The sequence below is a fragment of the Dermacentor albipictus genome, chromosome 1 (genome assembly GCF_038994185.2).
Source record: "Dermacentor albipictus isolate Rhodes 1998 colony chromosome 1, USDA_Dalb.pri_finalv2, whole genome shotgun sequence".
Lineage (NCBI taxonomy): Eukaryota > Metazoa > Arthropoda > Arachnida > Ixodida > Ixodidae > Dermacentor > Dermacentor albipictus.
The window spans coordinates 286,511,500-286,536,067 of NC_091821.1; the positions used below are offsets into that span (position 1 = coordinate 286,511,500).

The window sequence follows — 24,568 nt, forward strand, 5'->3', positions numbered from 1 at the left end:
CATGGTTCATTTGTTCTTTCGAAAGGCCGGAGTACTGAGCGTGTGCACGTATATTTCTTCACTGTGTGTGCTACCGTAATGAGCAGCGACAAAACGCACCAAGATGTGCGCGCAACGTGCTCAGTCTTTGTTTGACTCGAAAGGAAAACAAAGCACTCAACAATGGGAGTCGAACACGGTGAAACAAACGGACACGATTAAATGAACGTTTTAGGTTCAGACAATGAGCTGGAAGTGATTTTTCTCGATAATCTTTCGCTACACAAGACAGACCCTGCCCGCCGGTGGGGAATTGGACACGTCACGCTCGGAACTTCAGTTAGTATCTCGTCATATCCCCAGCGGCAGCGATGACAGCGCTCATCCTGGAAGGCAGTGAAGTGTAGAATGACTTGATCAGGGATGTGTTCATTCGCTGCACGTCTCAGTCACTGACGATGGTGGATCGAAGCCTATCCTCGGGCGACTGATAGAGGGGATGTTGCGCCAGCGATACTTTCAACGAGCCCCAGACATCTTAAATGATGTTGGCGCCCGGGGATTGAGGCGGCCGCTCCAAGAGAGTGACTGCGCGCTCTTCTAGCAGTTCTTGCACAGCACGAGCAGTGTGGATAGGCGTCCTATCGCGTTAGAATATATAGTCGCCTTCCAGAAACGGGCCGTCAAGAATGTATGGAATCAGTACGTCGTCTATGACTGCCATGCAGCGATGAACTTACATTCGAGGCGTATCAGTGGGCGTCGCGCAACGCTTAGCAAAGAATACCGGCTCCTTTCACGCAGTAACGATGTGATCAGCGCCCTGCACCTGACAGTAGAACGTTTCTCGACAATGCGGCCAGCGTGCGTCGCCGTAGCAGACGACGCCGTTCAAGATCCCGCCCCTCGAGCATCTGCGCGAGCTGCTGCCGCCGCTTGACTCAAGCGCTCGCCGCATCGCGATGCAATGCGCTTCGAGTTTTCCCCTAAATGTGAGAGAGACTGTACACCGCCCTTTGAAAGAAATGTCCACGCGCACACACCGCGCGCGGCGCGAAACGTGCCCAAGCACGCGCAGTGCAGGAGGCAATCAAGGCGGCGCGAACGAGAGATGGGAGAGGGGTACCACCGGCTAATAGAATTTTGCTCCGCATGCGGCTCTCTCAACGCCGGCGCAGCAGCGCCGCTCTCGGTGCCGTTCTTGTCTATGAGCTGCTTTGTCTCCAGGAGGTATCTCACCTCGTGAGTGTCTAGCAGAGGCAAGCGCAGCTGCTTATATTGCTTATATACCGCCGCGACGCCGCGAGCGACGGCGCGAGTTGGAGCCCCGTTTCTCCTCTGTCGTGACGTCACGGTGTCACGTGGTATTGAAGGCGACACCGCCGCGCCTGAGGAGCTGGGTTGAGCTCTAGTAATATGCTTCGCATAAAACTTGTTGGAGACGGCATAAACGCATAAAACTTGTTGGAGCTCACTTGCCGTCCTGTAAAGCTGTCGTCAAAGGGACCACAGCTTTCAGCAAGCTGGCGGCGCGTAGCGGCAGGTGAATTTTCCTGGTAGCCAGCCTCATGGTCAGGGCAGTAGCGGAAAATATGCCCTGGTTCTCCGCAATTGTAGCACAATGGTCGGCGATCCGCGATCGACGGTGTGCCATATATCGGTCATGCGAACCTGTTGGGATCGCCGAAAAGGCTCTCGGTGGGCCCAGGATGTGACAGGTGGGCGGTACTTAACGCAGAAAGTTGGGCTAGTTGGTGTTGATTCATTTGCTGAGACATAGTTACTAGCGTTAACAAGACTAACAGGGAAAAAGTTAGGACAGGACAGAGCGCTAGTGTCTAACGCTGTGTCCTGTCCCACCTTTTTTTCCGTTACTCTTGTTAGCGCTAGTAACTATGTTTCAGCTGGCGGTACTGTTGCGTCGCTATTGCAGACAATGGACGACGGACATCGTCCGCATAGGTGCAAGCGATTGGCTCGAAGCACGGTTCTGGGCCTGGTTCGGGAGGTGCAGAGTTCGTGGCGCACAACTTCAGCAACGGAGGGGACTGTGAACGCCTTCGGCGTCACTGGTTGCTTTGCAATTGCAAGCTCCTCGCGCACAATCTTCCTTATCATCAATTGGCGCAGGGAATTTTCGTCGGTGGCCGCCAGTACTGTGGCTTGTTCAGCAGATTGTCCGGTCGTTGTTGCAGCGCCCATTCGATTGGTGTGGCCTCCCTAATAAATTCGTCCGCTGTTGTCGGAGGGTTGCGTACATGGCCTGCAAAGAACTGTTCCTTCACGCCAGGCATGAGATGACTCAGCTTCTTTATCTCGGTCATGATGGGATCTGTGCGGCGAAATAAAGGTGCCATGTTTTCGGGAAACATCGCGACACCCTCATTTTGGCATTTGGATGCGCGACTCAAGAAGCTGTTGAGCGTAATCCCGTCGATTCGTATTTCCGAAGCTCTCAAGTAACCGACGGCAAAACTCGTCCCAGTTTGGCAAGCTTCCCTCGCGGTTCACGAACCATGTTCTTGCGGTCCCTTCGAGGGCACAGTACACGTTCGAAAGCTTCCGAGTAGGACGCCAGTGACTGGAGTTCGAGACGCGTTCATACTGTTCCAGCCAGTCTTCAGCATCTTCATGCGCAACGCCGTGAAAGCTCGCAGGGATTTGACGGTTTGGAACAGTCACCTGCGTCGGGCTTGCCCACGCCATTTCTTGAGCATAGGTGGTCGCTGACAGGGCAGGTCCTTGCAGGATACCGAATTCTGGGCCCAGACCATGCAGGCGGCGGCTTGCCTTGTGCACAGGCGTCTCGATGCGGGGATGTCTCACTGGGCTGCATGTAGGGCTGCTCAAATAAGTCCTGATCATCAGGCGATGAGTGCAGTACTCAGCGCCTCCTGCAGTGTCGCGGTTCACTCAGAATGGGAACTTTAATTGCGAGAGGTTGTCCTGTCGCACTCTATCGGCACACCTGAGAAGGGAACACAGTCTTCTTCTATTGAGCGTGCGCGCCTTCTCGAGCAGATCGTCTTTGTCGTCACGGTCGTGGCTCGATGCAGACAGGGGCGGGGCAGTACGTACTAACTCTAACCGAGAATTAAAGTAGGGGTAGCGCAAAGTATGACATTGGCATACTTTGCAGCCTCTCACTTTTGGAAGCGGGCACTGCCGGCTGCGCACGGGCAAATCCAACAGAACAACTGAGGTCAAAGTTTCTTTATGAATATAGTTGCGACGTAAATGTTCCTTTTCTTTATTACGTATCCCGTGTTTTGGCAGCTAGAATTGTACTTGTGAACTTGTTCGCACTGCTTCTGCTCAACAAAATACCAAAATAAAACAGACGCTTGGTGTGTGGTTGGGATCACCTGGGGTGCTATGCAGGATGCGCCGAGTTTCTCGTTCACCCGAGTTTTACCCGAGTTTGCTCGACGGCAGTCAGTGAACGGAGATAGCGCGGAACGCGCCGAAGGTGCAGGCAAAAAATATGTAGACAAAAAACCGCGTAGGAAAACATGAGCGCACCCTGCGCGGCACGCTGCTTCCGCGTTTCAAGCGCAGAAGGCTGCACAACGAAACGCGCCAGCGCCGCGCATTGTTATCAACGGATTATCGCAACTTAGCGATACCGTGACTCTCTCGCTGTCTGTCTGCACACTTGCCGTGAGCCACTTGCCACGCCTTTCCCGGGCGCGTCAAGGGCGTGCCTCTTCTTTCGGGCGCTATCTTTCTATCCTACATCGAATGCGAACAGGGTACATGCGGCGCATTCTTGCACCTACACTTTCACTCAAACGAATACGTTAAAATACAACAAATAGAATAACGAACATTTTTATTTCTTTAAATATCTATTTTTCGTTTTCAACGCTAGAAATTTGTGATGACAAACGCAGATCGAGCAAATTATTAAATTTTGCACTTCTTGCCGCGAGTGGCGACAGTGACGCGAAAGCTTAGAAGCGGTACATTGAAGCGGGTCGCACGCACGAGGGCATTCATACGGTGATAAGGCGCCTAGGGGCGCTGCAGTGCTATTCTCAATAAAGTCGGTCATGATCCATGGAGGGTCATGGCCACTCTTTCTCTATTCGGGGAATAAAAACGCAGCGCCGCGGTACGGCTGTTCATCGCAGGCGCTTCACTAGGCTATTAAGGCCCCCGCTTTAGCAACTGAAAACGACGCAACGGCTGTCGCTGTTGAATGGCGGTATGTTATGTTAGGGTCCGTAGTGACGCAGTTCAGTGAAAATTTACCAGTTTATCTTTGTGCGCGAAGCCTCTGCGATACATTGCGAAAAGTGCGTGCTTCCCCAGCGACACAATTCATCGCTTGTCGTCGCTTGCCCAGTGAAGGTGCCTCTGAGCGCATGTACGCAGTATATGAGTGTGTTGTGCAGTCGAAGGTGCTTGTGGATTACCTCTGCTCGAGCCAGCAGCGATCGCAGATGGATACCGTAACGACACCGCAGCACTCGCATTTTGGCAGGTGAGGGCTCTTGTGTGCAGTTATGAAATCAGATTTCGAACGGAGAGAGGTGTTGGAACTGTTGAGTGCGCAGTGCTTGTGATGAGGAAATGCCAGTGCTCTGGGTCTAGAAGAGCGAGCGATTCTCGGACGCTGATTGTGTTTACGACGCTGTGGCTCCGTTTCATCACCGATGACAGAGCAGCCATCTCAAACGACTGCTGCAATACGCACTCCTCAGCATCGTCGTCCCACTCGGCGCATCGACGCCTTGCAAGCAGCTACAGTGACGTGCCGATAATTATTTACTGTGCGCTACGCGCCACAATGCAGGCAATGAAACCGTGTTGTGCGGCCATCTCAGCCCGAGAAAATGTATGCATAAGCCACCGACAGTCAACGCTTTGTTTTTGATAGTGGTGCTCAGTACATCACCGATGGCAGTGCGTTGTGCGTGTTTTATGTCGGCGGTCAAGATTGTTGATGCCTCTCAGCCCGACACCGCGTCGCTGTTGCCGGAAGATAAGTTGGGCGTGGTCCGACTGTAGTGGGTGCGCGCACAAGAGTTACATGCCTCGCGCGGGGCGTGACCTCTGGTTTTGATTGACAGGCGAACTCGTGCTAAACTCGTACATCGCGAAACCCCCTCCGAGTTCAACTCGGGAACATGGCGGCGGCAGCAGCAGCCTGTTTCATTGCATCCAGAGGCAGCAAGCGTCAGTATGACCGTCCGGACACGTTCACCTACATGACCGACGGAGAGTTTCAGCGTCATCTTCGCCTGTCGAAGACATCAGTGCGCTGGCTGTGTGACGAGCTAGGCGAAGACTCTCGTCTGCGGAGACAGTGTGGCGGGCTTCATTCGCTCACCTTCGTAGAGCAAGTCCTCTGTGCCTTCCGTTTCTATTGGACTGGGACTTTTCAGGGAAACGTCGGCGCCGAGCGTTACACTGGACGCCATCAAACTACTGTAAGCCACTGTGTCAAAGATGTGTCTGACGCGCTTATCGATGCGGCAGTGCGTAAGCGGTGGCTAGCTTTCCAGAATACTGCGGCTGAGCGGGCATAAAATAAGAATGCTTCCTGCTTCGTGGGAACATTACGAACGTAGTCGGGTGTGTGGACGGAGCGTACGTAGGAATTGAGGTTCCCTCAATGTCAGCGTTACTGTGATTAACATTGAATCAATGTTTAGACACGCCATATTGCCAAGTTTGTCACTTCTGTGTAGCCGACTTAAATTTTGTGTCAGCGACATCTCACATGCGGCTGCTTATGATACTGACTTTTTCCCTGGCTGATGACTTTTTGCCGATTGTTATACTTGTCTGTCAGGGTGCCTTCCAAATGGCTCACTTTCTTGGGAAAGAGGTTAATTAAGTATAAATACATAAATGGATATCACAAATTGTGCGAAGTAACCTATGAATCCTAATCTCATAAAAGAACTTGGGGTTCTTCATTGGTGAAGTTAGTATGCGCAATGCTGAATTTTGGGCATGCGTAATCTATTGGTCGCACTATGAAACAGCGAGGCATTGCACAATTTGTTGCACCGCGAGATGGGGATGTTGCGCCAAGCCGGTTGTGCCTATACATTTGTGGCGAAATGAAAATGCATTGAGAACTTCGTGTGTTCGCTTCCATGAAAAAAATACTTCAGATTGTTTGCTCTGTTCACTGTCGATGCATGTGCCAGAGGTTCAGTGTATCTTCTTTTTTTGGGGGGGCGGCGTTAATCTGGATGGATAAATTGTATGTTTTCGACTCATAATGGGGCTCTAATTCTTAAGCAGTAGAACAATGCACATCGAATGCTCTGCAGAACTCTCTGTACGTGAAGATGTCATGAACCACCAAAGCAAAATTACATATCGGGAGAAATGTGGTGCAGATGCCAATGAAAAGTGTTCTTTAACCCACCATGATAAAAGTAAAAATTGCAGAGCAAGTAGACCATTTGTACAGCTTTAGAGCAATGATTACACAAAACGTGATATGCTCAAACGAGTAAACTCTTTCCGGAATACCAAAGTAGGCTGAACGACATGCAGCATATATTGACATTGAACATGTCTCGTAACTGTTATTTTTATTGTAAGCCCTCGCTGTCACACCTTTCCCTCCAGCACTCCCTTTACTGAAACCTGGCACTGTCTTTCCATTGGTGTCATGATGATAATGGTAACGGCAGCAGCAAGGCTGGTTATTGCTTGCCCCTTTGATTCCTGCGAGTTTAGTGGTAAAAGATATTGCACTAGCATACATACACCTGTGCTGCAAAATTTAACATTTGTGATTTTTTGGAGAGCTAAATTCTGCTGGGAAATTTCAAAGATGTGCGCCATTCTGGCCTAATAACTAGAGCATTGGTGAGGTTGAAGACTGGGTGTATTGGTATAGAAGCTTGAAGTTTAATTGCACAACAATTCGACAGGACACACAGAAGACAAATGCACAAAGCAGAATGCTTTGCTGTGTGTGTTACTCTTCTTTGTGTGCCGTTGAATTGTTGTGCGATCCAACTTCGAATAGAGCATTGGGCTTCTTTGGTGCAGGACCGAGGAAGTGTGAGCTATTCGACAACATGCCAATGCCTTTCCACAATTATGGAAGTCGGAAGGTTTGCAAAGAAAGCTTTGCTTTCAAATCCACCTGCTCATGTAATACAAGCACTGATTGAAAGAGCCATCATACAAAAATAATGGTGAAATCAGTGGCCTGTGAAAAGTGTAATTTGTATATTGACACTGTTGACATGATAGGTGCCATACCGGCCTCAATACTGTACTGGACAGAGCAGTTTGTTTCCTATGTGAAGCACAACCTCCCATTACATGCTGTGCAGACAACCAAGCTCAGTTTGTTTTGACGTGCTACACAACATTCACTGTAATCTGTTTTTGATTCTAAAGAAGTGCCAAACACCACCTCTTTTTCAAGGACGTCATGAGAATACTTGGCGAGACCTTTTTACAGCCCCTCATAATGGAAGTGTAGCCAGCCAGCTTTGCTTTGTGCCTTTATAGATTTCTGCTCCTGATCACTGTGTGCTATCAAGTTGCAGACGTCTATGCAACTGGCGCAAGGCATTACGTGTTTTTATAGTCGGATACAACTTTAGGAGGCTGCGGAATCTGCACTTTAAGGCAGGTGAACACAAACCTGCACCAATGGGCGCGCACTCCAGAACCAATGGGCGCGCACTCTAGACTGACATCGTGCCGCCGGACAGACTAATACCTGCTCCTCTTTAGACGTGGAGACAATTGGCTGCTGCGCTTTGGTCATCTGGCCGGGCCTCTCCTGTCTTCTGAAGTTTTATCCGACTGTAAAGGATGCTGCTTTTCATACAACACAAAAGGACAAAGTGTACAATTATTTGGCCTATGAAATGGATACAACAGAAGTATGCTATGCAAAGGCTTAAGATGTGTGAAATATAGTACATGCAATTATAAGACAATGTTAAGGAATATGTGGTATCGAACATGGATGCAATGGCACATTTGAATCGGGGAGTGTTGCAGTCATATGCACAATCTATAGGTGATAGCATTACTAAGCTCCTGCTGTTTCCTGTCTTTATTGTGAATTACACACACCCTTCATCTTGTGGCTAATACACGCACTGTATTCTTGCACATAGAAAAAACAAACAGCACAATGACGTGTATGCTGCATTAGTGTATTTTTTATTTACATGGTCCAAGAGTGGCACAGGTTGTCTTAAGTTTTTGCCTATTCTGAAGGGACACCAAATGCATGTTACAAGTCTCCTAATATGCACAGCACAATGTTTACTGCAATAATTTTATTAATGTCCTTGAATAATAAGCAAAATATTAAACTGAAAGCTCCTTTATAAGGCGCCTTCTGTGGGCTCGACAGGAGAGCAGTGAGGGCACCGATACTACTGTTGCAGAGCAGCCCTCTGGAGCTCTGCCACACTCTCAAGAGCACGTGCCTGGCGCTCGCCTACTGCCACCAGGCGGTTCAGTGCCTCCAGCAGCAGAATGTTTTCCTGCAAAAAAGTGTATTGGAATGAATCAGCCACATACAAACCATTATTTACAAGGAAAAATGCTCGTTGCATTATTAGTACTAAGCGCCCTTAACTGTGGAAGCCTTTAGTGTAGTATGCATAATAAAACAATGTGTTGGGACAACGTTGCTTCATTTTTCATAACTGGGGTTTTCTTTTTCAGAGCCAATTGTCATGTTGATTAGTGTGCCAGCAGCTGAGATGGCCCCGCACCTTCACGAGTCTCTACTGTCAGAACCACAAACCTATTTTTGTTCGCTGCAAAACAAATGCCTCGCCTTACAATCCCGTCTTATACCAGCTGATTGCATCCTATGCCTACAAACATATTTTTGGCCCATTACGCAATTTTCTACCACCCTCAAGTGTAGTTCTCTCTCCTTGACATCCATTCTGGCACGCTTATGTAATCACCTGTTATGAATTGGCAACAAGTGATCGAATACGTGCATGGCCTGCCTGCCGATTTCTTTTTTTTTTAGTCTCAACTAGCATATCAGTTGCCACGGTTTGCTACGCCACTGTCTTCCTGCCTTAATGGTATCTCCAACAATTTTTGTTACTTCGCTTTCTGCACAGTCCTTGACATCTCAAGTTTCTTTCTTAACCTCCAAGTTTATGTCTCATATTGCACAACCGGTAGAATGCAATGGTTCTAAACTTTTTTCAAGGATATCGGTAACCTGGCGATCACGATTCGGTAATGCCTTCCATGTGGTGTTCAACCTATGAAATTTTTATATAAGTTTCCTGCTTTATATCAGTACCTGCTAATGATATTTCACCTGGATAAAGATACTCTTCCATAAATTTTGCGGGCTTAATGTCACTCATGAATTTCTGTTATCTCACCAAGTTAGTGAAGGTTGCCTTCATCTTTTCCATATTTTCGCGAGCCCACTTGCATGTAAAAGCACGAGCACTCATTGGTTCTCACTGCCTTCTTTAAACTGCTGGACATTCAGTTCGTTACTACGAAAGTGACTTAATCCATGCACTCTTATTATGCTAAATATGAAACAGTAGAAATATACTTATCTGCAGTTTGTCGATGTCTCCTTCACTGCGTTGGTAGCGAGATCCATCGTCGGTACCACCTCCTTGTCGCATCATAGCTATATAGGATGTCTACCTTTTGCCCACACTATGTAATATTCATGACGCTCGCAGTCACGCAGAGTGGAGGAACTCGGCGCACTCGCAGAAGCAGCACCGGACAAGATGTTCCTTCAGCACTGCGCCGTGAACAGTAGTTGCGCGTTGCGATCTGTAAAATCGCCGGAGCTATTGGCAGTCTTTCGGGGTGCACCGAAAGATTGCTCACGGAGGAACAGAACTATCCAAGAAATAGTGGTCATCGTCGAGCCTGATCACTACGTCGCGCACTGCAAGCTCGTTGTACGAGTTTGTTTACACTGTGCGCCTGCGATGCTTAGCCGCCATGCTCGCCCGGTGAATGGATGTGATGACGCCACCACAGCGTTCCCTCGTGGTATAATGCGAAGCGTACTAAATTACAAATTCGTCTAATGCGCATTCGGTGTACAAGTTGTAAGCTTTAAAATGCTTCTAAACCACGTTAAACTAACTAATAATATTGTACTAAATGCGTTTGCTTTATAACTCGCTTGTGCGTTTAATGCACTCGGTGGAACGACAAACAAGTGAAATAAGGCACGACCATGCACCGACGGTATGATCACGTGAGCCCCAGTTTGTCGACCGCCCAGAAGGCAACGCCTAAGGAATGATAGCCAGCCAGAGTGAATCTAGATAAACCAATGAAACTGGAGGCTTGTCGAAAGGTAAACTGTGTCTCGGTACCATTCGTGCTTTCATCTTGGGGTGTCGCCAGAGCTCGTGAAGATCCCGAGTTTCGCCAAACTCGGCGCATCCTGCATAGCACCCCTGTACACGAATTGCTAAAAGAGGGAATACATCTTCAATACTTATCTGCAGACCAGAGGGCAGCGCTTAGAATTGCACATGTACCGATCACTAGCAATAAACCAAGGGATAAACCATGGCTCGATCAGTTTTAGGCTCGGGCCCCATCACTGCTGGCGTCGCAGTCCACCTTGGAGCCATTGGTGGGAAGGCGGCGTGGTATTCGCCTCAGCAAGCACATCAAAGACTTCACGTAGGTAAAGCATGACACTCGTGCGTTATATAGGACTGGATGCTTTACAAAAGGACACATGTTTGATATCGGAAACGTGACTATTAACGGTGGCGTGGGAGCAGCGACAGGGCCCGAGACCCTTCCTAGAATCATGGTTTATGCGTCGTGATCGCTCGGAGTGCAATTCTAACCGTGGCCCGGCCTGTCGAATATTTACGGCTGCTTCGTAAGTCGGATGTTTTCACTCTTATAGGCCATTCGTGTACTAATCATGCCACCCGCATAAGTGGCGAAACGTCTATGTTTTGATCCTTTGTGAAGCAAAATCAGTGCAAAGAAGTTTAAAAGTATGAGTTCCGCTAGATTTCTTTCCAGGGGGTTGTCTATGGTGCCTCGCTGAGACGCACTGTAGCTGACGATGCACGCCATGCATGCCCGCATTGCGGAGAAGGTGGCCGCAATAAATCTCAGCTTGCGCTGCTTGCGTCATCCCGAGCTTTTTTTGGAACCGTTTAACCATATTTTTAAACGCAAAATTACCATGTTATAATAAGGGCGATGACGCGGGTACGGATAAGGTATAATTAACTGTGCCCAACGATTGTGTGCCTTACAGTATGCAATGTATGTACAGTATGCAATGTAAGTATGTTACAGTAGGCTTAGCGGCTATAGTTTTGTGCTGTTAAGCACGAGGGGAAATGGCGGCCGCAGCGGCCACGTGTCGATGGGTGCGAAATGCAAAAACGTCCGTGGGGGCCCGCTATGCTGGTAATCAAAAATCATCCGGAGCCTCCACTGCCCCATAATCAAGTACTGTAAAACGTCTGTCCAGAGATAGCGGACATAGCATTGGCGTCTCTTATCACCTTGAGAAAACGAAAAAGGCACCTGAGAGTTCTGTATGAAATTTTATTGTGCAATCACGACTTATCCTAGATATGCTGGTGGAAACGCCTAGTCAAATGCTCATCACCATTATAATATCATTACAACACTCACTTCCAATCTTAATTCGAAAGCCTTATATGTCCCATTACGGGAAATTCCGCCATCGGCGTGAGCGAAAGATGGCACCAAAAATGGCCGAAGGCACGAAGAGGAAAAACACATCAAATTCGTCAGGAAGGTTTCCGTAAACCAAGTAAATTAATGCCTTAGAAAATAAAATTCGATAACGTTCGTTGGGAATCGGGTGCGAGATGAGGGCCCGACGGCTCCATATTTAAGGTCCGCTCAAGTTGTGCCTCATCGCACGCCTCGCCGTCACTTGCTCTTCGGATTTCATCGGTTTACTGCGATGCACTCCAAAACCTGAGCGGCAGCTGTGAAACTTCGTCACGACCCACGGCAGCACGCCTCAGAAGACGAAGCAAGGGAACACAAAGGAACACGGCACACTTACGACAGACGTATATGCCATTGGGCGTAAAATAAAATTGCCCGTCCTGCAGCAAAATAGTCCGAACGTTTCCAGCCTGTGGCCAACGCCTACGCGAACACACACATACACCGTTTCAGCAGAAAGAACTTTGATGCATGTTGAAAACAACCAGCGAAAACATTTCACCTAAGCGATTAAAACTTCTACTCGTAAACAATCTTAAGTGTCCCTGCTAAATGTTTCTTGCTATCAGCATGCGTCACCTCTAACGCCTGTCAATTTTATTTTTAGGCTGTTACCGTTCGTGACGCGAGGTCGACTTGAACAGCAGGTTATGTTCTTTATATTTTTCTTTATTTATGATGTCCGCCACTGACCCTCACCCCTGCTTCTTAGCCATCCTTGTTCGTTCTTTCTTTTCTGCATACATTAAGCACATAAATTTCTTTTCCTTCTTTTCTTTACAGCGAAGCTGTTAATGCGACTAGTAGCGTTCGCAAAAGTTGTTTACCAGTTTTCGCGGTTTTCTGAAATAATTAGGTTTAGGTTTATATTTAGGGAACTTGTGCAAAATATCAGATGTAATATGCCAAAACATTTTCAAAAAAGGTGTGCCAATTGAAAGTTAAATTAAATTTGCTAAACCCTCGTTTTCATCCCGTATATAAAGGCATTGTATAAAACGCTTCAAGAGTTCCCATGGAAGGACCTAAAGCATAATAATGTCATATTATGAGGAGATGGAGGCCCGTCTATTGGTGAAGTGTGTCAAAAGTTTCAAGTGAGTAGGTCAATTATCTACTGTGAAAATAGTTACTTAAAAATCGCCTTCTACCAGCATAATGCATTACACGAAGATTTTCCCCTACCTCCAGGGTGCGGGGCACGGTGTTCATATTTCGTTTAACTAGGAAGCATAGATCTGTGACCAGCGGCAGGTCTGTGTAGGTTATTTACAGCTTCTTCTAGAAAGTCGCTTACTCAAGCGATCCAGAGTGTCGTACTGCCAATATTTCCAATGCGTCCCAGATTCTTAAAGCAACTGCGCATGCAGCTTAAAATTCGGTGAAATTAGGGAGAACTTGAAGTGTAATTTCAGGCCAAACATTTGCGGTACTGCTTTATTTAGAAGCGCTGCAAATAATTACTGAACGATGAATTTTTTTCTATTTTCATACGTCACACGGTCTTTGTATTTTGTTTTTCCACTGTCCTATGTGGCATAAACAAGGTACTTTATTTTTACTTACAGAACATAAGGGCACGTTATGGGTAATGTGCAAGCAAAGTTCAAAGTGTAAGGGCCGTTGCAGTAAATCACAAATGCAAGCAATCCGGACGTTAATGAGTGTGTTTTATAAAGACACGAAACGTAGACTTTATCCGGCTGCGCTGGGAGAACAATGAAGGCAGACAAATGTATCAGAAATGGGGGCGTTACCATAGCTCCTGTCCGTCGAAGTAAAATGTGTGTGAATGAATTACTGCCTTTTTAAAAAAAACAAGGGCTTAACAAGCTTAACAAGGGCTCGAAAACATTATATATGCGATCAGTTCTTCAGACGGAATAGTCATATACAGAAACCATTCTTATGTGTGTTACATAATTACAGAACACTGAAACGCTTATCGCAACTGCTCAAAAGTAACAGCTTCACTGGAGACTGCGTTGGAATTCTGCAAGGTATTTCTTCTTGCGCATCTTTCCACTCCCTCATGTTGATTATACTTCGTTGTGTATAACCTCAATAATACCATTGTCACACTCACAAACTTGTGTTGTAGACTAACACAGAATGTATTATTCTTTACGTACTCATTAAAATTGTTTGTAGCAAATGTGTAATTTTTACATAGGCTGTACTGCCGGTACTGAGCGGACTCACTGAACTAGTCTCTTTTGTCCTTGCATCCTCATGAGAACTGATGTCATTTCAATGAATAGACGCAAATTAACATAATTTACCTACCCCCAGTACCTCACCGTGTGATTGATAATCACGTCTATGTCTGTTAATTATAAAAAATAACCGTCACTGGCGCATTTACAACCTTTTTCTCTTAATTAGACTACAGTGGTTATTCGCAATATATACGTATATATATAAAGCAACTTTCATAAATTACAATATGTGCCATAAAGTAGTTCACTCTTGGAAGAAATTTGTGGATTTTTTAATTAGTTGAATTAGTTTCAATTTGTAGTGCATGTCCGCCTCTCTGCATAGGCCAGCTCAAGGACTACAGTTATATTATCTGCAACAGGCGATTTTGAAGAAATTCTACAAAACTAAAACGTGATCACCCCGTGCAGTACGTGGCGCAGTTAAAAAAAATATTGTAAGTAGCGCACTGTGCTGTCGCTTTACATTGTCATGTTTCCACTATATTCATAGGGAGGCCTCGGATAAAGAAAATATCACAAGCTTCTATATCCAAAGATCAAACTTGTAGGCAAGTTTGAGCTTCAGTTGCAGCAAATATAGGCAATAAAAACGTTTCTGTATATCTATCGGGGCACTAGTTAATGCAAAGAAAGAAAGATATGTAAAAGTTGAAGATGTATTTTTCCCTTACCAGCATTGGATTACAGGCGAGGAAATTTATTGCGCAGACCAATGTAATGAGGGCGCATGCTTCTTGCTGAGGCAGGAGGGATGGTTGGTGCGCAAACGAACATTTGCGCATCAGTTGACGACACCAAAGAAAAAGTAATCTTGAAGCTTGCAAAGTCGGTATAATGCGACGCAAGGGGGACTGCGATTGCACTCACACATTCCTTCTCCGAGCAACCACACCTCAGGCTGCGAGTGTAGCTCGACCAGGGCGGTGGGCAGGCACACCAGCAGCACGAGGAGATCGGACACGCTGAGGTTGACGAGGAACAGGTTGGTCGAGTTGCGCAGCTCCTTGGTCCTGCACACGACCAGCGGCACGAGCAGGTTTCCCGCGGTGCCCAGCACCAGCAGCAGCGCGATGGCCGCCGTCGCGGCGGCCTGGATGGAGCGCGGGAACGTGCAGTTCGCGCCACACGCCGCGCTCGCGTTCAGCATCGCGAATGCCGGCGCACGGCCGCCGCCGCCGCCGCCGAGCGAGGCGCCGCCCGGCGGCGGCGTGGCGTCTGTGCAGGAACATGCTGGGCTCACCTGAAAGCATAGGGGGCCCCTCTCACCCCATCCATTACAAGAGCATCATTTGATGTGTGACGTGCCTTCGCACTTAACATTTTATTGTGGCTTACTGCCTCATTGTTGGTACAGACGTGCACGGCTTCTAAGTCCTATTTTCGCTTTATTTCTGCAAATCCTGACAATAGGAGGACAAGCGCATCAGAAGCACCAACTGTCTCTGCCTTATCCCTATTTCCTCACTTCATTGTTTTAAATTTCCACGGTAAACAGCATGCACACACAATATATTTAAATATACACACAGGACAAAATTTATTTTATTTTTGAAAGAGATGGAGGTAAGCCAATTAAACACGGCTGGTGTCATCCAAGGGTATGGATAGCCTATGCCTACAGAATGAATATGTTGCTGTATAAACAGAAAAATGTGTAAGAAGAATATACCGAGAAATCTAGACGATTCTACAGGTTCCTATCTACTAAGCATAGGTGCTGGTTAAGGTAGTACGGGTGAAAGGCCGTCATTTAGAATCCTCCAAACTGATAACTTGTATATTGGCACCTTGGCGGACACATCCCGCACGCTATAGGATGAGGGTTTGAGGCAATAAATGCTAGAACATCCGCGCGTACGCTAGGACTAAGAGATGATGTCCTAAGGCGTTGTTTTTTTGAAGCTGCCGGTTTGTTTCAGGTTTTCACCATTTCTGATGATAGTCGACGTGTTTGGTCTGGCGCCGCACTTCCATGACTGATACATATTCGCGGCCTTCCTCTTGTTACCATGTGCAGATCCCAAGGGAAGGATTCTGTTTACCTTCTGCTCACTAGAGAAACACATGGCGACTGGGACAAAACAAAACGCACCTTTGAACCTTTGCATTGACGTTGTCAATTCGCTTTTGTGGTGATAGGTATTGTGGCAAAAAAAAGGCATCCGTGCACTTTATCTACGCTAAAACAACAGCTATCACAACTTATTTCCCACTGACACCAAACGCGACGTGTTACTTTGGCCGGGCCACGGCAGGTAAGGCACCAGCTTGATCATAATGTTCTCCTTTATTTTCTTTATTTCGTTCTGGTTAACAGAGGGAGCCTGTTCGAGATCGCTGCTTTATGATCCGGGTGGGAGCGAAGTCACGTTGCATTCTCCATATTTCGCGATGTTTACTTATCAGTCGGGGGAAAAAATAGTGCGCAATTAGTACGTCGCTGAGGATGCCGCAGTTATATGTCCCTTGGCTGTGCTTTCAAATGCCTCATCAACACTTTGAAAATTAAGACAGTACTTCTCGACTAAGATACTTAATTGCAATTAATGAATTAGATCTCAATAATGAAATAAGTACTGCCGGCTACTCCACTGTACTGGAAACAATATCCACTAGGTTTCCGAGTAACCCAACAGCTCTTTTTTTAAGTCTTCGTGCACGATTAATGGGGAACACTATAATTCGCCCAGTAACATAAATGAGGCCAAGCCGGATTCACTCGAAATCAGAATCAACAACAGTCATGCGCAGCAGCGCTTATACTCAGAATCACAAGAGAGAGAGAGAGGCTGCAGTTTCGCCAAAAAAGCGAAGCAGTATTAGTGATAGGCAAGTATGCGACAATTATACGAAGGAAGATAACACCACCGAGAGGACTCAGGCTGTGAAATTGAACCATCTCCTACTATGAGGTCTTGTGTATACTCATAGAACGCCGTCACTTCAGCGCTCAATTTTCCGAGGTCACACGAAGTTTCAAGTGCAAGACAGACAGACAGACAATGAACTTTTATTGAGGTCCTGAGGGACTAGCCGGTGGAGACCCGTTGGGGCCCCCGGCTCGCCGCTGGCTGCTCCCATGGCGGAATCGGGAGGCCAAGCCTCTCCGCTCTTTCACGGGCCCTCTGGACGGCCATGGACTGGAGCTTGAGTTGCGTACTAGATATGGCCTCGTCCCAGTCCCGTTCGCTGGTGAGGGACGTATCCCGTAACGCAGGACACTGCCAGAGCATATGAGGTAGAGTGCTAACCTCCCCACAATCCGGGCACTGTGGCTCAATTTCTGGATAAATCCTGCTTAAGAAACCTCGCGAGGGATATGACCTCGTCTGAAGCATCCTAAGCGTGATCGATTGTGATCTGCATAGATTTGGATGTGGAGGCGGGAAGCGCCTGCGTTCCTCTTTATAATGGGAGACGATCTCGTGAAAGGTTAATAAGGGGTCGCTGTGGCCAGCTCCTCCGGATCCAATGTAGCCCCATCGCCGTCGCGGCGCGTTAATTCTCGCGCACGCGAGAATTAACGCGCCGGTTCGGGCGGCCCGGCAGCACGTTGTCGGCCATGTGAGCTGGGAACCATATAATATAATGCACGGGGTCACAATTAGTTCTGGACTTGTTTTTCAGAATCACCTCCACCTGTCTCGCAACCATTCCCGAAGCGAAAGCCCTGACGGCCGCGCGTGAGTCAGTGTAGATATACGGCCTTTTTGAATCCTGCATCGCCAGCGCCACCGCCACCTGTTCTGCCACGTCGGCCGTCACAGCGCCTACCGAGGCCGCAGATAGGAGCTCGCCCTTTTCGCTGACCGCCGTGACCGTGAATTTACCGGAGCGCCCATATTGAGCTGCGTCCACGAAGGCTTCCATGCCGACCGTTTTCTTCAATATCGCTCTGGCACGAGCTGCTCGCCTGCTCCCATTATGTTGTGGGTGAATGTTTCTAGAGAAGGGACTGACGACGTAGGTCCCACTGGAGTTCTCGTCCAGCTGAACCACCTCGCTGTGAATGTAACGCGGCTGGAAGCCCGCCGCCTCCAAGAGGCGCCTACCGGCGCTGGAGCCCGAAAGCCTCGTGATCTGCGCCGCTCGTCGCGCCTCTATGAGTTCGAGGGTGGTGTTATGAACGCCGAGCTGCATTAGCCTGTCCATGCTCGCCGTGATCGGAATACCCAGTACCTTCTTGACGCTTTTCCGCATCAACGTGTCAAGCTTTTCAAGTGCAAGAAATATACATATTGCCGCTAGGTGTCACGAGCCAGCGCTGAGAAAGAAGTAACTGGAACGCGCGCTCGGCAAGACAGACAGACAAAGAACTTTTATTTTGGTCCTGAGAAGACGATTAGTGTCCCCGTTAGGGGGCAGCGTCTGCGGGCCGCACCCACGACGGAGCCGGGAGGTTGAGACTCTCGGCGATATCGCGGGCTCTCTGGACAGCCCTGAGTTGCTCTTCCTTGGCAGAGCTGGTGACGAGCCGGAGCCAGTCTTCCTCCGAAGAGGGAGACCCTGAGCCCCCGCACAAGTCGAGGCACTGCCAGAGCATGTGCTTAAGAGTGCATCTGGGATGTCCACAGCGCGGACAGCCCGGGTTGATGCCACCTAGGAACTTTGAGCAAATAAATGGAGACGGATACGTCTCCGTCTGCAGCATCCGCAGGGTGATTGCCTGTAGTCTGTTTAGGTGATAGTGCCTGCAGACCTCGTTAAAAGTAAGGAGAGGGTCGCTGTCCCATTGCCATCCCCCAGCCTCCGATTGCGCACTTTCGGCGCGGCGGGTGAGATCTCGCGCCTAGGAGTGAGCAAGTTCGTTGGCGTTGGGGACGGCTTCATGAGCATCGCTGCCCATGTGACCGGGGAACCAGATTAAGTGCTTTTTGCCTGTCCAAGATGCTGCAGAGAGAACGCGAGCGGCTTCCTTGCATAGCGAGCCTTTCATGAATGCTCTAACGGCAGCTCGCGAGTCTGTGAAGATAGTGGAACGGTTCGTGGTGGCCATGGCGATGGCTACAGTCACCTGTTCGGCTTTGTCGGCGTTCACATTTTGATGCGTAAGCGACGTCAGCAGCTCCCCCCGCAGCGATGTAGCCACCGAAACAAAATGATTGGAAGCAGCGTATTGCGCAGCGTCGACGAAGGCGACGTTGTCCTCAATCTTAGCCGCCAGGCTAAGGAGGGCCCTGGCCCTCGCTTTACGTCTGCCGTAATTGTGCTGAGGGTGCATATTTCTAGGTATCTGGGATACTGAATACATTTCTCTGACTTTGCCGGGGAGCGCGCACTCCCTCTGTTTGGTGATGCACGAACCTTGACCGATATGCGCTTGTAGCTGTCTGCCGGCTTCCGTGGAAGCCAGTCTTGCAACTTGTGACATCTGCTGCGCCTCGACTATCTCTTCAAAGGTGTTGTGGACACCTAGCTCCAACAGCCTTTCAGTACTGGTGCTCTGTGGGAGACCCAGTGCCTTTTTTATGCTCTTGCGAATGATTGTTTCTACTCTAGCCGCGTCCCTTCTGCTCCATTTGTGGGCCAGGGCTATATAGTTAATGTGGCTGATTAGAAAGGCGTGGAAGAGTCGCCTTAGATTATCCTCCGATAGCCCCCCTTTTTTGTTGGCCACCCTCGTGATTAGCTTTGTCATGGAATCGGCTTTGGTTGCGATGCGCTCTAAGGTGTAGTCATTACTGCCGTCCTCCTCCAGGAACATACCCAGGATTCTGATTCTGTGTACTACCGGAATGACGGATCCGGTCTCGGTGGTGATAGAGATATCGGGAAGTGTCCCTTTCTTTGCACCAATTGTGGGTCGGTACAGTAGCAGTTCCGATTTCTTAGCCGACAGGCAGAGTCCTGCCTTCGCGAGAAACTCCTGAACGACTGTGATCGCTGTTTGTAATTTCTCTTCGATGTACCCGTCGCTACCTCCCTCGCACCAGACTGTGATGTCGTCGGCATAGAAGGCGTGACCGATACCCTCAATCTCGACCAGCTTTTGGGAAAGAGCTCTCATGGATAAGTTAAATAAAAAAGGGGAGAGGACTGCCCCTTGCGGGGTGCCTCTGGGTCCGAGATCGAATGTTCTCGAGCCCAGAGCTCCTAGGCGAATAGTGGTTTTTCTATCCTTTAGGAAGGAGCTGACGTACTTGTAGAATTTTTGTCCTAGACCTGCTTCTTTAATCGATTCGAGTATGTGAGAGTGTGTTACCTTGTCGAAGGCCTTTTCTAGGTCCAGTGCCAGGACGGCCCTGGTGTCTCTGGAGGCCTTGTCAATAATCTTATGTTTTAGAAGCAGCATTACGTCCTGTGTGGACATGGATGGTCTGAATCCAATTTGATTAAGCGGAAATAGATTCCTTTCCTCTGTGAATTTAGTGGCCCTATTGAGAATGACGTGCTCGGTGACCTTTCCCACACAGGAAGTGAGTGAACTCGGCCGGAGCGAGCCAAGCTCTAAGGGTTTCCCTGGCTTCGGGATGAGGATTACGGTCGCGTTACGCCACTCCAGTGGTACCTCGCCTGTCTCCCAAACCTCGTTGATTTTATTTGTGAGGAGCTCGATGGCCCCATCATCCAAATTCTTTAAGAGTTTATTTGTGATCCCATCGGGACCCGGTGCTGATCTGCAATTGAGTTCGTATAATACCTCTCTCACCTCCGCGTACGTGAAGGGGGAGCCCAGAGGGTCCGTTTCGCTCTCGTGCGTCGCAGAGAGGTAGTCATGGTTTGAGCCGGGTTCGATACAGAGGTACCTCGAGGCCAACTCGTCTGTAATTTGTTTCTCGGTCATACCAGAGTTTTTTAAGTTGTGGATGAGCCTATCAATAGTGAGCCTCTGATTGGCTTTGGATTGTTTGTCCCCAAGCAGATGCTTGAGGATGTTCCATTTTGCTCCGCTCCTCATTTGCCCGTCGACGGCTTTGCATACTTCGACCCATTGCTGCCGAGCGAGGGCTTGGCTATGTTCATCTATTTGCTTATTAAGTTCTGCAATCTTTTTGCGTAGGCGTCTATTTAACTTTTGTGTTTTCCATTGTGCCTGTAGCACGTTTTTGTCTTCTAGCAGGTGTGCTAATCCACTGTCCATGCGCTCTACCTCTTTGTCCGTCTCTATTTCCTTTGTGGAAGCAGCAACGTCTTCTCGGAGGCGGGCGAATAATTCCTCTAACGAGCTGTATTTAGTCTCGTCCTTCTTTCTGATAGCTCTAAAGAAGTCCCAATCCGTTACTCTGAATTTTGTGAGGGGCGGTGATGACACTCTTATCGCGAGGCTGCTGATGTAGTGATCACTGCTGAGGTTCTCTTGTAAATTGGTCCATACCGGTTCCTCCGCATTCCTAACCATGGTCAGGTATGGCGTGGTATCCCTGCTGACTGAGTTGCCAATTCTGGTGGGGTATTTTGGATCGGTGACCAAGGTGAGACCGCAAGCTGCTATCTGTGCCGCGAGGGCCTTGCCCTTGGCCGCATCTTTGATGTAACCCCAATCTTGGTGTTGTGCGTTAAAGTCCCCTGCTATGATAAGCGGATGATCGCCTGCAATTTGACATGCCTTCTGGAAGAGAGCGTTAAACGTCTCCCTTCTGTCGGCTGGCGAGCTGTACACGTTCAGAATGAAAACGGATTGGTTGAGTTTAGCGTTTTGGATGAGCTCGATCATGATGTGTTCGACTTTTAAGTTCGGCCTAACGTCGTGACGTAAATAGGCGAGGCTCTTTGAGACGAGTGTCGCTATTCCTCTTTTGCCCTCCGAAAAGTGCGCTTCTACATGGTAGTCGCGAAGAGCGATCACATCGGGGAGTGTTTCCTGGAGGAGGATTACTGACGGCCTTTCGTTAGCAGAGCTAAGTAGTTGTTGCAAGACTGCCTTTCTTTTGCAGTAGCTGGCGCAATTCCATTGCCAGTTAACTAGATTGCTTGAGTTAGCCATTTTACTTACGTAGTGGGGGCGTACCGAGCAGCGCAAGCTGTCTGTCGGATTCTAAAATTTGGAGCCTCGCTATGTGCTCGTTCAGTTGGAGCTTGATGGGGCTAATTTCGGAAACTATGTCCGATCTTAGCTGGTCAAGCAGTTGCTTAATCCCCGAGACGTTAAGCGTCTCCCCGTCGTCCATGGGCTCGGGGCTCGCCCTGCGTTTAGCGCCTCTGTTAAGAGAGGCGGCTGCTGCGGCAGCTTGGCCGCCGATCGCGCGTTCTCTCTGCTGCATTTCCTGCAATAATGACTTAATTTCAGACAGTTCCTTTTTAAGAGACGCGTTTTCGCGCTCGAGTGATTGAATTTTGCCTAGCGTTTGCTCTTAGAGTTGCCCTTGTTGTGCGGGAGCACGGGTCTCACCTGTTTTGGCTGCCTTTTCCGCCCAGGTGGGTTGTGAGTTGATCCGGACCCGGGATCTGCTCCTGGATCTCGATCTAGAACGTTCCGCGGTGGCGTTCCTGGGAGCGTTCGTAGTTGGCGTTGTGGCTGGAGCTGGGGTTCCTCGACCCTCAGCGTTGCTCGTTGCGTTGTTCTTCTTGTTGCCGCGTTTCCTTCCTCTTCTGCGTCGTCTCCTCACGACATAAGGAACTTGATACCTGTTTTTGCAAGTTCGGTCGCCGGTGAGGTGAGCGTCTCCGCAAAGCGCGCACTTGGGTTGCACACATTCGTGTCCGTTTGTGGTTTGCAAAGTTCCGCACTTTTCACACACTTTTTCGGTCGGTCTGGGGCAAACGTCGTGCCTGTGACCGACTCGTCCGCAGTTGCGGCAAGTGTCTATTTGCCTCTTGTACAGCGTGCAGCGCAGCATGTTGGGGCCGCAGCGCATATAGTTGGGCACTTTCATGCCATTGAACAGTATAGTCACGGTAGTCGACTCTTTTATGCGCCTGACTCCAAGCACCATCGGGTTTCTGGGTGTGACAAAAAGGCTTTGCAGTGCAGCTTCGGGCAGATCGGCATCGACGCCTCTGACCACGCCTCTGCAGGTATTACCCGGAGGCAGGCACGTACCCAGGATTTTTTTTCGGGGGGGGCCCACCGCCTTCACAATCATCATCATCATCATCATCATCATCAGCAGCAGCAGCAGCAGCAGCAGCCTGTTTTTGTCCACTGCAGGACGAAGGCCTCTCCCTGCGATCTCCAATTACCCGTGTCCTGCGCCAACCGATTCCAACTAGCGCGCACGAATTTCCTAATTTCATCGCTCCACCTAGTGTTTTGTCGTCCTCGATTGCGTTTCCCTTCGCTTGGTACCCATTCTGTAACCCTAAAGCCTGTTTCACATGCAAGCGAAAATGCTCGCGACTCCTGCCGCCGCACCGCAGAAATCTGTTTCGAGCGGCGGCGGCGGCACCAGCGGCGGGACTCGGCGAGGTTCGGGCAAGTTGGAATTCCATCGCAGCGGCAGAGCGGCAACACCGCTTCCGAACGGCCCGCCTCGACACGTGACCAGTGGAGGACTAGTGCGCGAAAGCCTGCGCATAGGACGATGTTTTTTCACTTGCTACACGTGGTACAGGCAACATGCAAAGAGAGCTTTTCAACGAATTGTTAATTGCTAAGCGCAGGATATGTGTTTATAAAATAAAAATTTGAGAGACAGGAACAAAGCAATGCTTTTGTTGGTAGTCAAAAACTACCAGAACTGGCTGAAAGTCCCGTGTTTTTGCCAGCAACATTGCTATTCGCAGCGGCGGAAAACGCGCGGCGGCAATGCATGTGAAACGAAACCTCGCGAAAAGCTTCGCAGCGCCGCGCCGCTGTTCGCTCCATTCGTTCAATCGCTTGCATGTGAAACAGGCTTAATGGTCCAACGGTTATCTAACCAGCACATTACATGACCTGCCCAGTTACATTTTTTCCTCTTGAGGTCAATTAGAATATCGTCTATACCCGTTCGCTCTCTGACACAAACCGCTCTCTTTCTCTCTCTTAACGTTATGCCTAGCAATGTTCGTTCGATCGCTCTTTGCGCGGTCCTTAACTTGCTCTCAAGTCTCTGCCCCATATGTCAGCACTGGCAAAATGCACTGATTGCACACCTTACTTTTCAATAATAATGGTAAGCTTCCAGTCAGGAGCTGACAATGTCAGCCGTATGCGATCCAACCTATTTTTATTCTTCTGTGAATTTCCTTCTCATGATCAGGGTTCCCTGTGATTAATTGACCTAGGTAAACGTACTCCTTCACAGTCTCTAGTGGCCAACTGGCGATCCTGATCTCTTGTTTCTTTGCCCGGCTATTTATCATTATGTTCATCTTCTGCATATTCATATTCAACCCCACTCTTACACTCTCTCTGTTAAGGTCTCCAATCATTTGTCGTAACTCGTCTGCATTGTTGTTGAATAGAACAATGTCATCGGCAAACCGAACAACAAATACAAATGCCTTTATTTCCATAAACGTACAATTTATGGGGGATTTAAGGAAAATGTTGCTCGCAGCAACTTGACGGGCCTTAAACCCGGTCTGAGGGCAGCAGCAGAAGGCACAGGCACTTTTTTGAGCCGACAAAACAATACATAAGCGAAAAAAAAACAAAGACAATGACAACTTGGCTTAGACAGTATGCCAGCAAACAGAAGTGCAATGGAGAAAAGAAAAAAAAAGAATAACGTTACAAATCATAAAAACTACGCGAAACCACAGTGTACAGTATTGTACAAAAGAAGCAGCAATAGAACAAGGTA

At 48.6% G+C, this 24,568-nt stretch overlaps 1 protein-coding gene across 1 annotated transcript in view; it reads right to left on the minus strand.

Annotated features, from left to right (window-relative positions):
* Positions 1 to 15,967, minus strand: part of LOC139049740 (growth hormone secretagogue receptor type 1-like) — a 297,774-nt gene extending 281,807 nt beyond the window's left edge. Inside the window, exons 1-2 of the mRNA XM_070525546.1 lie at positions 15,944 to 15,967; positions 14,769 to 15,141 (exon numbers count right to left, since the gene is read on the minus strand). Of these exons, the coding sequence (XP_070381647.1) occupies positions 14,769 to 15,141; positions 15,944 to 15,967 (397 nt within the window). The remainder of the gene's footprint in view (positions 1 to 14,768; positions 15,142 to 15,943) is intronic.
* Positions 15,968 to 24,568: the final 8,601 nt, after the last annotated feature.